The 15,527-nt window shown below is 45.4% G+C and overlaps 1 protein-coding gene across 18 annotated transcripts in view; it reads right to left on the reverse strand.

Moving 5' to 3' along the window:
* Positions 1 to 15,527, reverse strand: part of Synrg (synergin gamma) — a 72,376-nt gene that overhangs the window by 9,195 nt on the left and 47,654 nt on the right. For 9 of the 18 annotated variants that reach the window (XM_075991297.1, XM_075991296.1, XM_075991290.1 and 6 more), the window contains 5 exons: positions 8,005 to 8,367; positions 6,305 to 6,468; positions 5,230 to 5,283; positions 4,463 to 4,559; positions 2,048 to 2,196 (listed from right to left, as the gene is read on the reverse strand). In XM_075991297.1, the coding sequence (XP_075847412.1) occupies positions 2,048 to 2,196; positions 4,463 to 4,559; positions 5,230 to 5,283; positions 6,305 to 6,468; positions 8,005 to 8,367 (827 nt within the window). Of the gene's footprint in view, positions 1 to 2,047; positions 2,197 to 4,462; positions 4,560 to 5,229; positions 5,284 to 6,304; positions 6,469 to 8,004; positions 8,464 to 15,527 lie in introns of all 18 variants that reach the window. The other 9 variants (XM_075991292.1, XM_075991280.1, XM_075991295.1 and 6 more) reach the window with 2 other exon arrangements.

Raw genomic sequence — 15,527 nt, forward strand, 5'->3', positions numbered from 1 at the left:
AAGCTGGCCTCAAAACTCACAGAGATCTGCCTGCCTCTGCTTCTTGAGTGCCGGATTAAAGGCGTGCACCACCATGCCCAACCCACTGAAGGATTTTAAGTGGGATTTAAATGACACAATCAGCTATACAATTTATAAAGAACAACTTGGTATTGGCACAACGAATAGACTGATAAGGGCTTTTGAAAAAAGAGAAAAGAAAAGAACTAAGTAGAGGTGTATGGGCCAATAGAGGTAACTTCTCTGGCCTTCATGGATCTTGAGGTCCAGCCCTAGCACCACCAAAATAAAAACAGAAACTGAACAAGCGAGCAATGCGGCTCTCGGAAGCCATCCCTCCGGCCCCTTATTTAAACTTATTAAGAAATTAATCCAGCAAAAGGAGAAGCAATGCAACAGCTGTGAGATCTGCTGTTTAGGACACAATGCACCAGCTGGCTCTCAGGGGCTGTCAGCTGAGAGCACTGAGAACTCCTCCCTCCTGCATGAGGGGCCCAGCTGACTGGAGGAGTGGCAGCAAGCACCCTGCTGTGAAGAGACGACCACACCAGGGACTAACTGAACTGGTTTGGCCATGGAAACACAAAGGTTCTGCCCAGGGAAATGTGAGAAGACACTAGTAACTGTAGCATGAATTCTAATTGTTCTTAATAATAAAAACCCAGAATTAACTGTGGGGGGTGAATGCTGAAGGATCAGAGAAAAGCAGAGTGGTCAGTCACTAGAGAGACCTTTACCTCTACCGATGCTCAGACTGAAGGGGAGATCTTGGCCTCAGACTGCAATGAGCTCCTGTCTCCTCTCTCCACCCAGTCATAATCCCAGTCCCAGCCCCCTAGTGCTGGGATTAAAGGTGTGAACCACTACCACCTGGCCTCCAGTGGCTTAGCTCTTCACTCTGATCTTTAGGCAAGCTTTATTTGTGAAAATACAAACAAAATATCACCACAAATAACAGCAGGAAACTGGCATGTTTCCTAGGATATGTATTATGACTAGAAACACGTCGACAGCTGTATTCCATCAAAAGAATGCTGAAATGGCCCAAAGAAGTGATTAGCTTCTGGGAGATGGAAAGAGAACCAGTCAGTTATGGTTTAGAATACAGCAGGCCTTAAACGCTACCCGGAAAGTGTTGCAGCAGCCATGCAGGCTACATGCATGTGCACACACTCTGGCCTTCGCCATCCACTTGGAGAGATTGTAACCACTCTGTTTATTCAGAGTAGAGCTATTCATAACATGAAAAAAGATGAACCCAAGAAAAGTAATAACAGCGGTGAGTGTCGGACAGCAATATGGTCTACCACACATCTTCCTAAGGAACATCAGGGGCATAAAAACATGCAAAGGGATGAATTCAAACCATTACATTTTGGTAAAATTTGCAATTAAAGGTGGTGGTGCACACCTTTAATCCCAGCACTTGGGAGGCAGAGGCAGGCAGATCTCTGTGAGTTCAAGGTCCGCCTGATCTACAGAGTGAGTTTCAGGACAGGTTCCAAAGCTACAGATGAAATCCTGTCTGAAAAAACAAAGACAAAAACAAACAAACAAAAAACCTTGCATGGTAAGAATCAAGAATGATGGATGCTGGGAGACGGTTTTCTGCGCAAGCGTGGGGACATAAATTCAATTTCCCAGAACCTGTATAAAGTCAGGGGTGGTAAAGTCACATGTCTGTACTGCTAGTGCTACGAAGGCAGACAGAAGCTCCAGAAGCCTGTGGGTTATCCGGTCTGTGTGCACAGAGGCTGACAACAGAGACCCTGTCTCACACAGGGAGAAAGTGAGAACACATATCCAGGGTTGTCCCCTGGCCTTCACACACAAACACAAATACACACATTAAGAACTATGGATAAAGATTTTGTTGTACACTTCATTTTGCCAAGTTCCAGTGTGCCTTGGAACTCCAAAGTCATTCTGGGACTGCTACCTCGGACCTCCATCACCACAAGGCGGTCAGCCGGCACACTCATCCTCTAATGAGTGCATCTTATTCAAAACAGGCTTCTGGAAAGAAGAGGGGCTGCTGCAGGCTCACCGTGAGTGTGGCGAGTGACATGAAGCCGATCAGGTTGTTCCATACTTTATCGATGTCCTTTAGCAATTGCTGGAGTTTCTCACTGCACACAGCAGTGGCTTTTATCCCCAGCTCCACACGTCTGGTTACTCGGTACACTTCCACGACGCCTGATGGGGAGAGGAGAGAGTTAGGCATGGGAAAGACAGGCAGGACAAAGCAGTACTGCGGTTTGCTGATGTTGATTAGGAGGAACACGGCTGCATGGAGACGGGTCTGCGAGCACAGACGTGCACTACTTACTTTTCTCGTGCAGTGATAAACATCCTGACCTAGGCAACATCATGACCTAGGCAATTTAGAGACAAAGGTGTTGCCTGGGCTTCTGGATCTAAACTCCACAACCGCAGAGTGAAGGTGTGGTAGCGGGAAGAGCTGAGAGCTCACATCTCAAACTGCAAGTTGGAGGCACATGTGCCCCTCTGGAGTTCAGAGGGCAAGCTGTATCAACTGGCTCTTTCCTTCCCCCAAGTAGGTCTTGTCACTAAACTTAGGTCATCAGTCTCGGCAGCAAGGGCATTGATTTGGGGGGTTTTAATTTTGTTTGCTTTTTTGTAGTCCAAGATGGTTTGGGATCCATTATGTAACCTACTGGTCTTTAAGTAGTAGCAATCCTCCTGCCTTAGCATCCTTAGTGCTAGGATTATGGGCATGAGCCTGGCTAGAGACTGTTCTTTTCCTATGGTTTCTTATGAGGTTGAATTATTTTTCTCTGAGTAGTCTTGGCTGTTCTAGAACCTGCTTTGTAGACCAGGTTGGCCTTAAACTCACAGAGATCCACCTGCCTCTGCCTCCTGAGTGTTGGGATTAAAGATGTGTGTGTGCCACTATGCCTGGCAGAGGCTTTTTTTGCTTTTTGTTTTGTTTTGTCTTATTTATGTGCATTGATATTTTGCCTGCATGAGGCTGTCAGGTACCCAGGAACTGGAGTTACAGACATCAGTGAGTTGCCATTTGGGTTCTGGGAATTGAACCTGAGTCCTCTGAAATGACAGCCAGTGCTCTTAACTACTGAGACATCTCTCCAGCCCTCAAAGGCTGAATTCTTTTTTTTTTTTTTTTGGTTTTTCGGTTTCTCTGTGGTTTTGGAGCCTGTCCTGGAACTAGCTCTTGTAGACCAGACTTGGTCTCGAACTCACAGAGATCCGCCCGCCTCTGCCTCCCAAGTGCTGGGATAAAGGCGTGCGCCACCAGCGCCCGACTCAGAGGCTGAATTCTTAAGCAAGGAGGAGAGGTACAAAGTTCCTCCTCATCCTAAGGGCAGCTAACTGGCACACGCTCCAGACTCGGTTAGTGAATACTGGAGAATTCCAGGCCTCATCACCTTGCACAACAGCATGGCTTTTCCTCCTCTCCTCCAAAGGAAGGGCAGGAATGGCTAAGAAGTAAGGGCTGCTCCAATCAAACGTCCATGGTTATGTTAGGAAAGCTCCTAGAAGGAAAGCCACCACTTCCCGGTGGGAGAACTATGGCTGTGGAGTCAAGGTGCCCGGCCCTTAAGCCCTTCACCAGCAGTTCATCAGTCAGCACACAGTGTGCTCTCTGGGCCAGGCCCCAGGTCAGGGACTGGAGGTGTGGGGATGAACAAAACAAGCCCCAGTTCTTTTCCTCTTAGAGGTTCACCCTAGTGAAGGGAGGTAGTGTAAACAGAAAGAAATGTAAGATGCTCAAAGTGACAGGGCTAAGGAGAAGAGATGGGATTTTGAGAAAGAGGAAGCAGAAGCCTTACTGACAAGGGGACAGGTGCGGGAAGGTCTGAAAGATGTCAGGCTCCTGTGCTTGTGGCCCAGGCCAAAGGGCAGCCTGAGCTTGCGGAGGAGGAACACTGGATCAGACTGAAGCTCCAAGTTCAATGTTAACAGCTGAAGAAGCCAGGAAGGTAAGGAATCTGCTTATGTCACTGACAGAAAGGAGAATGCCACTTAAACGTCTTACCAGTTAAGACTCGTTGACAAAAATAAATGAATTACTGGTTTAAGATGTTAACTCTTATTCAGGTGTGTGTGCAGATCTGTGTCAATGCGTGTGCAGGGTCTGGTGGAAACCAGAAAAGTACATTGGGTCCCCTGGGGTTGAACTTACAGCAGTTGTGAGACAAGTAACATGGGTGTGGGGAACTGAACTCTGGTCCTCTGCAAAAGCAGTAGGCTCTCAGAACCACTGAGCTTATCTCGTCAACCACCACAGACTTGAAAACTTCACCACAGAGACCTTAAGTAGAATAGCTGCTGCCCGTGACCTCAGCGTTTTACTTAGGAAGGCAGCTGCTGGTGAGGCTGCAGATGGTGGCGTGCAGCCCTGAAATGCTCGGAGCGAGTGAACACTGATACTAATGCGGCATGTCACGGCTCACTGCGTGAAATACCAAAGACATACCGAGAAGATATTCCATGCCTTGGGCTGACTGGATAACTTCCGTGCAAACAGCACTGCTGCTAATGCCATTTAAGGTGTCATTTGCTTTCTTGATGACCTACAAGAAATGAAATCGCATTATCTGATACAGCCAAAAAAGGTCACTGCAAATCAATCTCTCATTAGTAGAAAACCCAACCAGTGTGAAAAGTTGTGCCCGACCAGAGTGTGCAAGAGCCTATACAGAGACAAATCTAAGAATTTAACTTTGAAGAAACCAGTCTTCACATCTATGGAGGGAGAGATGGGAGGGGGAAGAGAAGAAGGTTCATATTGTTTTCACGCAGGCCAGAGGTGATGCTATCACTTTGCCATGTCTTAAACACAGCGACAGGCCAGGACAGCTGGCCAATGAGCAGTGTCTACACTGCAAACTGGAAGTGCACGGTTTCCTTTTCTTTTTAAAATTTATTTACTTTTATGTTGTATACATTGGTGTTTTGCCTGCATGTATGTCTGTATAAGGGTGCTGGATCCTCTGGAACTGGAGTCACAGAGAGTTGTGAGCTGCCATGTAGATGCTGGGAATTGAACCCAGGTCCTCTGGAAGAGCAGCCACTACTCTCAAATACTGAGCCAGCTCACTGAGAGCCCTGCCTGATTTCCATGCTGTGTGTGGAGAAGGAAGTAAGGCATCCCTTGTGTTTTCCTGCATTCATTCAGAAGAACCAAGGAGGAGACAAAACAGTGCAAGAGAGAGCGCAGGTGCAGAGAAGTGACATACTCACATCCAAGGCGCTCCCCAGGCATCTCTGCCACTCATACGCGTATCTCTCATTTTCCTGTGGGTTTTATAAAAGGAACTGAGATCAACAAGGCAGGCTTGAGGGTGCTCTGTTTATGACTTCACTCAATACAAGGCTTGGAAGATTCCTTTCTACTGAAAGCATGCTTGCAAAAGACAGTTATCATTCAAAATCCACTGAGATAAGAAATATGAACTTGAAGGACCTATTTTACTGCCACCTCTCTGTGTAAACACCGCCTCATTTGCTCCCGTCAGTAACAGTGTAAGCTTCTACCGGTCACCATGGAGGTCTCTAGTATATGAGCTTGTGCCATCCTACAGCTTGATCACTGAGTTTAAGGCTAGCCTGGTCAACATAGAGAGTTCTAAGCCAACCAGGGCTACATGAGAATGTCCCAAAACAACAATAAAATTGGGTGGTGGTAGTGCAGGCGTTTAATCCCAGCACTCGGGAGGCAGAGGCAGGCGGATCTCTGTGAGTTCAGGCCAGCCTGGTCTATAGAGTGAGTTCCAGGACAGACTCCAAACCTATACAAAATCAAAATCAAAACAACAACAACAACCCTCCCCCCCCGCAAAAGCCCCCAAACTAAAGACAACAATAAAAACTCCACAGAATAGAACCTCAGCTTTCCATTCTCCAGTTCATTACTCTGTGTGTGTGTGTGTGTGTGTGTGTGTGTGTGTGTGTGTGTGTGTGTGTGTGTGGTGTATGTGTACACTCGTATGTATCACAAGGAACAGGAATGGAATTAAGATACCATACACAGAAATAGAAATTCCAAAACATTTTTTTCCTTTTCTTTATGTTGATGTTTTAAAATTCAGTAGGATGATAAAGTATAAGTTTTGGAAAAGATTTTCTTAAACGCTTCTGTCCTTACAAAGTCCCAGCAACAACTTCAACTTTAGCCAGGACTTCAGTAGCTATCACGCAGGGAGCATGCTCATTCTGGTGTCCAGAGTCGCCTCCTCACCCCTCCCTTCTCCCTCCCCCGGGACAATGGAAAAGCACTCTTTCTTGGAGTGCTCTTCCAGGAGGCTGCACAGCTTACCTCCACCTCGCCAGTCAGGTCTTTGTACTTGTCTCGGATGACGGGCAGCGCTGTCTTCTCACTCAGAGTGTTAGACCGGTCTCTGAAAGGCTGCTCCAGGGCCGGAGAAGGAGAGGACCGGCTTATTTCTTTATCTCCGAGGCTTAAGCTCCTCTTGTGTGATCCTGGGTCGGGGAGAACAGTAGACACAAAGGTTCTGTTATTCAGCCTGGCTGGAGCAGGGTCTGTTTGCTAACGTGACCATCATTACAGGTGGCCATGTCGGGAGGCATTCTGAAACACAGTCTCCTCACTCTGTCTGGGAGGTTCCCTTCCTCTGGTTCCTCCATTCTTCTCTGATCTATCACCACACTACATAATCCTAAGGTCTGAATCACTGGCATTCTAGATGCAAAGGGACTTTCTAAATATGGGTGTCTAGGAGCCACGAGACCCGTCCTGTCACTGGCTGTGGGCTTGTGTCTAGGAGCCACGAGACCCATCCTGTCACTGGCTGTGGGCTTGTGTCTAGGAGCCACGAGACCCGTCCTGTCACTGGCTGTGGGCTTGTGTCTAGGAGCCACGAGACCCGTCCTGTCACTGGCTGTGGGCTTGTGCCTAGGAGCCACGAGACCCGTCCTGTCACTGGCTGAATGCAGGCCTTGCACTGCCAGATATTACAACTTTGCAAGAAAAACCAGAAATCCAGATTGAGAAATCTAATTTTATTTTATTTTTAAATATTTATTTATTTATTTATTATGTATACAATATTCTGTCTGTATGTATTCCTGCAGGCCAGAAGAGGGCATCAGACCCCATTACAGATGGTTGTGAGCCACCATGTGGTTGCTGGGAAATGAACTCAGGACCTTTGGAAGAGCAGATAATGCTCTTAACAGCTGAGCCATCTCTCCAGCCCGAGAAATCTAATTTTAAAATGTTTGCTATTACTTCAGGTTTTATGGATCAATTGAAACAGATACCTTTTTTAAAGGCACTGATTTTTGTGACTTCTAATTACGAATGTGTGCTATATGTTATTTGGACACGTTATATGAGTGCAGGTGTCCATAGAGGCCAAAGTTATCAGATTCCCTGGAACCAGAGCTATAGGTAGTTGTGAGCTGCCAGATGTGGGTGCTGGGAACCAAACTCAAGTCCCTTGCAGGAGCACTGCTTGTTCTTTTAGTTTGTTTTGAGATAGGGTCAACTGGCTGTCCTGGGAATTCACTCTGTAGACCAGGCTGGCCTTGAACTCACAGAGATCCACCTGCCTTTGTCTCCCAAGTGCAGGCGTTTGCCACCACGCCTGGCTTACAGCACACTTCTAAGCAAACTAGAGTGAAGAAAAGCCACACGCTCTTTGTCCTTCTCCAATAAGCAGTTACGAGGGACAGCGGCCTGAACTGAGCTCCAGGGAAACTGCAGTCCTACAAGCTGGAACATCTATCTCCTGTTAAACAAAGAATCATCATTTTACTTTTTCTTTGAAATTACTTTTTAGTTTTTAAGGTAGTGTCTCATCATGTAGCCTAGGCTGGCCTGAAGCTTACTATATAACCTAGCTGACCTCAAACTCATGATCCTCCTGCCGCCGCAGCCTCTTGAATGCGAGGGTTACAGACAGGTGTCACCATGCCTGGTTTTAAAATCACTGTGGCATTCTCAGGAAAGAACGTAACACCTCAGTGGGACGCGCCTAAGAGAAGAAGGCTTACCTTGAACAGAAAGGTCAAAGGTTGCCAGCTCACTTTTGATCATTTCTTCACTGGACTTCATTTTGCTTTGTGAATTGGCTACTAAAAAGTCAAATTTGCTGATTTTGGGCTTTTCGCTTTGAAATTCTCCAAAGTCGTCTGCACACTCCCTGGGGGTTTCGTGGGAGGCGACACTGGAGGCCGGGCTTGGACATGCCGTCTCGTGGCTCCGTGCCGCTGTGGGCAGGTCCTGCCTTGTGAAGTCCTGGTAGTCCTCGCTTTCGCACTCTTTCTGCTCAGCGTTCTGGGGCATCATGTCTTTAAAGCTGGCGAAGGCTGCGAAGGGAGTCTCTGGGAGAGCATCCTCGCTCACCAAGGCTGTTCCTTTGGAGAGAGATGACATGGTGATGTTTTCAGAACTGCCAAATGAGGTCTCTTTCTTTTGAAGATCTGAGGTGGCTGAGAAGGACCCATTTCCTGCTGAGGGGACAAATGGAGAGAGTTTTCTGCCCTGAGATGCATCACCCCTGTCTGGCCAGTCACAGCTCCTAAGTGTGCTCACTGCAGAATGGCTACTATAGCTTCCAAAAGTATCTCAGTCTAAATCCTCTATATCTGAAAGGAAAGGAAGGTCCCACAATTCGAGCCAAGCTCCTAAGTTAGGCAAAATGCCTAGAACATTTCGTCAGTCCCATGCTATGCTGCAGGAACTGCAGTCAAAGCTTGTACTAAAATTAAAGGAGTTGGGCTGTGACATTTGATCTTTCAGAAACCATATTCGTTTTCAGCTAGCATTTATATTTGATTTTAAAGAAAACCTGGGCACGGTGGTACACAGCTTTAACCTCAACATTTGGGAGGCAGCTTTCTATGAGTTTGAGGTCAGCCCAATCTCCAGTTTCAGGACAGTCAGGTCTACAAAGAGACCGTGTCTCAAACAAAACAAAACGAAACAACAAATACTTTCTGTTATATGTGAAAAATTACTACAAAGATAGGTTGCGCAGCCATGACTACAAAGATAGGTTGCGCAGCCATGTCCCTACTGATCATTTAATGAATTATTCCTTTTTAAGCTCGAAGGCATTCTTACATATTCCGTACCAAAACCACATCTCCTTTTCTCTAGACTGCGTGGACACTGTTCTTCTTAACCCCAGTTATAGGAAATGAGACGAACCAAAAATCCAGTTTCTCAAAACAAAAGCAAAAGCCTTCTCATCTAACTTTTAATAAATTACTAGAAATTTCTGTGTCAGGCAAAGACACATAAAGGATTTTAATCAAGCAGTCACTTACCTTGTTTTTATTTTGGTCAGTTTGGTTATCCTATTGCTGGGATAGAATGTGAGAAAAACAAAAATCAGCCCGAATTACATTAGTCCTTAAAAAATAGAATGGAGGGCCTGGATGTGGTGGCGCCTGCCTTTAATCCCAGGAGGCAGAGGCAGGCAGATCTCTGTGAGTCCCAGGCCAGCACACAAAAAGTCTGAGGTTCTTCTGGGCTGTTTCTGCTTCAGTAATGCACCTCCCTTCCCACACTCTCTGAAAGTGGAAGAAGTGAAAGAGAGATGTGCTGGGCTAGAAGACTCACTTCTTCTTCATCTATAGTTAAATAAGTTCGATGAGGTGGGGCCAGCACTTGGGAGGCAGAAGCAGGCTGATCTCCTTCGCCAGCCTAGTCTATGAATGAATGAATGAATGAATGAATGAATGAACGCATGACGAGATAGCAGAAGACAGCAGAAAGAATGCAGCTTTTCAGTCTGGAAAGATCCAAGTTTGAGTCTGCCACCTACTTACTTGGTTAGCATGGACACTACCCTTCTAGTTCAGTCTGGCCTTGAACTCCTGGCAGCCCTCCCACCTCAGCCCCCAAGTGTCCTTTTCTGAACTCTGGTACGCTCATCTATGAAGTGGAGGTGTGAGACAATCAGCTGTGATAATGTCGGTGGAAGATTGTTCAGAGCCTGGAGGGCAATACGTGCAACAGCTTGAATCCTTTCAGAGTAAACCTGCAAAGGTCACTTGCCATCTTAGTGATTTACTGGGAAAAGCTATTCTGCTCATTGTCTTCCTACGTCATGCAGGGGACTGAACCAGGGCCTTGGCACACTAGGCAAGTGCCTGGCCACTGACCCACATCTCCAGCTCTGTTTTTAACACAGGCTCTTACTAACTTGCCTAGACTAGCCTTGAATTCAAAATCCTCCTGCCTCAGTCTCTTGAGTAGCTAGAATTGCAGGCCTGGTTTTCCAGCTAGTTTTCAAGGAGCAAACTCGAGAGGGCTGCCTATGGCTGGCGTGGAGATGCTCCTTTCAGAAGGGCACTGGGGCAGGCTGGAGGCCTCTTATTTCACTTAGCTGCATCTGAGAGAGAAGGCCAACCGCCTCTGATAACCACATACACACAACCACTCCTGATAACCATACACACAAGCCCCTGATAATCACACACAACCTCCATGATAACCACACAAACAACCCCCTTGATAACCACACACAACCCCCTGATAACTACACACAAACCCCCCCTGATAACCACACACAACCACCCTGATAACCACACACAACCCCCCTGATAACCACACACAACCCCCTGATAACTACACAAAACCCCCTGATAACCACACACAACCACCCTGATAACCACACACACAACCCCCCAATAACCATACACATTCTTTCCCGGATAACCACACACACAGCCTCCCTAACAATACACACACAACCCCCTGATAACCACACACACAGCCTTCTAACAATACACACACAACCCCCTGATAACCACACACACAACCCCCGATAACCACACACACAACTCACAAAGAACCCAGAGTTCTGTGACTGGATTTTCATAATGAAGCCAATGGGTGAAACAACACTGGTCCTTGCCCCTCCTTTCACAACAACAGCACGTAGTTTAGAACAGGTTCGAGGTTCTGGACGCTCCCACAGCTATCCCATCACCACTCCACTCAACTCCCTATGCTCCAATAAGAGCGTTCAATGAATGAGAAAAGTGCTAGTCAACTGGCAAAGCAAATCTCCTTGGCTAAAAGATGGAACACCTTCAAATTCTGCAGCGCAAACCGTACCCTCACATGTGGCTTGCTTAATAAGAAGAAAAACAATTTAGGCGACAAATTTATAGTTTAGAAAGAGTGAAGCAAGCTGTTAGACAAAGCACTTTCTTAGTATCTCACTGTAGTGTTCAGGACACAGATGTGGTTGAACACCAGACTAGTCTGTCAGGCGAACACTGAGCAGAATGCTTCACCACACAGGTACGTTTATTATTAGACCTTTCTGGAAGGCTCTTTGGGGAAACCATATCAGGAACTGCTTCTAGCGTCTCCTTTATTAAAAAGTAGCAATTTGGTGTTTATTCGGGGGGGGGGGGCAGGCCAAAGATAAATTTATGGAATGACAGCTCTAGCTCAAACACTGCAACCAAGTTGCTATGGTAATAAAAAGACCTTTTTGTGCAATTATGCAACAAGAAGACAAGCCTTTTTTTAAAAAAATCAAGAATGACTCGCATTGTAAGCGAGGTAAAAGGCATTGTGAGCAAAAAGGATTACCTTAGCAGAAGAGCTCTTAAGACTTTATACCTACGAAGGCCTTCAATGCAATCATGGAACATTTCACCTTCTGGAGCTACTTACTGAGGTGACCAAATGACTAAATGAAGAACCAAAGGAAAGACATAAAAGGAAATGTTTGAGATATATATTTTAACCAGAGAGTAAACATGTTATGAGTCACTAAATGCAAACTTTGAAACTGAATGTAGGTGAAAACGCAAGTTACTAAAGAGTAATTAATTCAAACCCATAAGCACTAAACTGGCATTACATAAAAGCCAAAACCCAAACGGTTACATAATGTCTGTCCCTGAGCCTCAGCAGCTATACACAGTATAAATACCAAGTGTGCTTTTTTTTGGTATAGTGAACACTGGTAAACCATTTTCTGAGAAAAATCTGACACATAAGTAGATTGGAGGTAAAGAACAAACAAAGAAACTCCCCATTTTTCCATGTTAACAACTCTCTATTTGCTTAGCAACCCAGTTCTTTGTATTATTGTATAAAGATCTTAAAAACAATAAAGAACAAGGCCTCCAGCTTGAAAGACAGGAGCCCTGTCTGGAAAAAATGATACCAGATGTTATAAGCACCAAAGTGGCTAGAGATGGCCTTGCAATTTAGTAGCTGAATTCTGAAAATTACAAGAGAAAAGAAAAAAGAAAATGGGGAATGACCGTACTAAAAGAAGAGTCATTACTGTATCTCCAATCTTTCCAGCTCCTGGGCAGTGTTAGAAAGAGCTGCAACTGGGCACAGGTAGTAAGCCAAATTGTGTGCTTTCACACACGGACTGTTTGTAACGGGAACTCACTATGACAAAGGACAAGAGAATAAACAGTACGACCCGCTTCCCGTTGTGGATCAAATCAAGACATGGCTTTCTCTCCTACAGGCAGCTAACCCTACCAGGCTCTTCCATAACCTCTATTCAGATCCACTCTGAATGCATGCTGTACATGAAAACAAGGTATCTCCAGGCATGGAAGCCACCACCACAGGACACAGAAGGTGAAACCCACACCTGTGGGTGTTTTCTAAAGCTGTGGGCATATGCCCAAGAGATTAAGAGTTACTGGCTTTTAAGAAGGAGCTTAGAGGAAGAAAAAACAAAAGGGAATTACAAGCACAATTCCACTATTCTTGAGTGTTCTGCAATAGCAGTAGCAACGTCTGCTGGCCCAAAGAGGGAACAACTGCTAATGTCTAATGCGGAGTTAACCCAGCCTTCATTCACCAACACAAACCACGAAGTATTTGTATATCTCCACATCTCCTCCTTTTGGGCCCAATTCTCCTTTAGAGAATATTCTCTACTAACTGTAAAGCCTGGTCTGATTATGTCCTGTTAAGTCTCAAGCATCCTGATAGGCATTGTTGTAGAGAATAGGGAAAGTGACCCCACTGAGCAACAGGCTACAAAATACTGCTGTTTGGCTTCCTTCCTGCGCCTTCTAATCTGTGCAGACACTTCCCATTCTGCATGTTTGCACCAGCTCCTGTGACGCTATGGTTTAAATTGTGCCTACACTGTAAGCATCTCAGGTTTCTATGTCAGTGCTTTATGGTCAATAAAGAAAAGCGGCAAGCACAAGAATACTAGACTCAGAGGAGGCTAGAAGGCAAGAGACAGGAAGATTGTCCAAGGTGAGTCAGGGAAACCCAGGCTGGAGACGGGGCTCAGAGTTGAAGAGCACGTACCAATCTACCAACAGCCGCATCAGGCACCTCACAGCCACCTGGAACTCCAGCTCTAGGAGGCCCAATATTTCTGGCTGCCGCGGCACCTGCACTTAAATGCACACTTCTACACATAATATAATTAAAAATAGTAAAAATAATAGAAATCCCATCAAAATGATACCAAATGAGCACAAAAGATGGTAATCAAATGAAGGCCTTCTGGCTATCAAAAGGGAGAGAGCAGACTTAGGGGGCAGAGCCTCCAGGATATATGTCCTCTTATGTTCTCAGAATCACTTAGCTGGCATTTCCCAAACACCTTATCAAAAGTCCTCAGATGATAGCCACTCAAGAAAGACAATAAAGTGATTCTGGCTGAGAGTGCAGCTTGGGGGTAGGGCACTTGTTTAGCATGCAATAAATAAATAAATATACATAAATAAAAATAGCTGGGCACGATGACGTGTACCTGGAACCCTAGGTACTCTGAAATCTGAGGCAGGGGGATAACTTGAACTCAGGAGTTTAAGAGTAGCCTAGATAGCATAGTGAGCCCTTGAGGCAAATAAAACAAAAGAAGTATAAATAAAAACCAGCACCAGGTGGTGGTGGCACACATCTTAATCCCAGCACACAGGAGGCAGAGGCAGGAGTATCTCTGTGAGTTCAAGGCCAGCCTGTTCCAGGACAGCCAGGGCCACATAGAGGAACCCTGGTTCAAACAGCAACAGATAATAGCAATCAATTCCTTCAACTATTTTAGAAGCTAGCACATCTTGTACGACATGGCCAGTGTTCTCTGTTCTCACCTTACCCTCTGGTAATCAGCACAGATTCTAACAGGAACAACACAGTGCCGGCAGAACACCAGAATATCTGTGGGAAGTCTCATGCACTGACAGAGACAAGCATTAGCCAACCGTATCTTACCTGGCATCAGGACAAACACCACAGAGTTATTTGTTTGAACCTACAGCACAGAATGCAAATCTTTATCACAAAAAAGGGATGCTGTGTTGTACTATTAAAACTACCTCGCCAGGCGGTGGTGGTGGTGGTGGTGCACGCCTTTAATCCCAGCACTCGAGGCAGAGGCAGACAAATCTCTGTGAGTTCCAGGCCAGCCTGGTCTACAAAGCTAGCTCCAGGACAGCTAGGGCTGTTGCACAGAGAAACTCTGTCTCAAAAAATCAATAACAACAACAACAACAAAAAACTACCTCCCTAAAAATAATATGCTATCTAGACACAATGAGCTGTTCAGTGAATGATAGTTAGACACAGGGATGGTCACTTCTGCTCACAAGGGAGTTAAAGCAAACCTAGTAGACTGTCCTGGTTTTAGAGAATCTACTGATAGAAGAAGCCACAGCCCCATGAGGTCGTTCTCGCAGTGGAGAGTGCAGCTGCTGGAATCACTAGCTGGAGGCTTTTCTCCCAAGGTTGTTAGCAGTCCACATAGTTAAAATGCAGAGCACCTGTACAAGGTTCTAACAGCGACTTCTCAACTTTCAGCACATTATACATCTTGAGTGGAAGGCCTGGCTTCTCCGGGTGAATTTCAACCCCAACACCCAGCTTTTTTCTTTCTTGGATGGCACATGAAAGTGATTTCTGGAATTCTACTCAAAATTCCCATTTTCAGGAGTTCAATATCCTTTTTTCCCCACAACTTCTAAAAATGAACAAAAACTTAAAACCTTCAAATCATGAATAAAAACTAAAAACATTGAAATGATTCTTTCCCCGAAATCTTTATGTAGCTTGGGCTTGGGACTTGAAAAGACTATCGCCAGAGTTCCTCCCTCTTACCCTATCCTAAAATAGAGCAAATAGTTTCCATGGCTGGCTACTCATTGCTAACTTTCACTGGTCTTTGTGATTTTTATTAATTTATTGATTGATTTATTGCAATGCTGGGATCAAGTTTAGTGCCTGGCAAATACTCTACCACTGAGTCAGCCCAGAAACTGTTTTCTTAAAAATGAAAATAGTTTAAAGCTTAGCTCTTTTGTTTTGAGGATTGTCTTAGCTTTTAACGTTTATTACTGCTGTGTGTAGAGTGTCTATGTGTGAGCACACATGCGCCATGTGCGGGTGTCCAGGTCAGAGTGTCCAGGTCATTTCCACGTTTATATATATGTGTATATATTTTACTTTGTCTAGTGAGACACAGTAGTATTCTCAGGCTGGCCTTGAAGTTACAATTCTGTCTCAGCCTCACAAGTGCGAAGATCACTGGTGTGTGTCTCACATCTGGCTGAGCTTTATT

This window comes from Microtus pennsylvanicus, chromosome 11 (assembly GCF_037038515.1).
Source record: "Microtus pennsylvanicus isolate mMicPen1 chromosome 11, mMicPen1.hap1, whole genome shotgun sequence".
In the NCBI taxonomy this organism is placed as follows: domain Eukaryota; kingdom Metazoa; phylum Chordata; class Mammalia; order Rodentia; family Cricetidae; genus Microtus; species Microtus pennsylvanicus.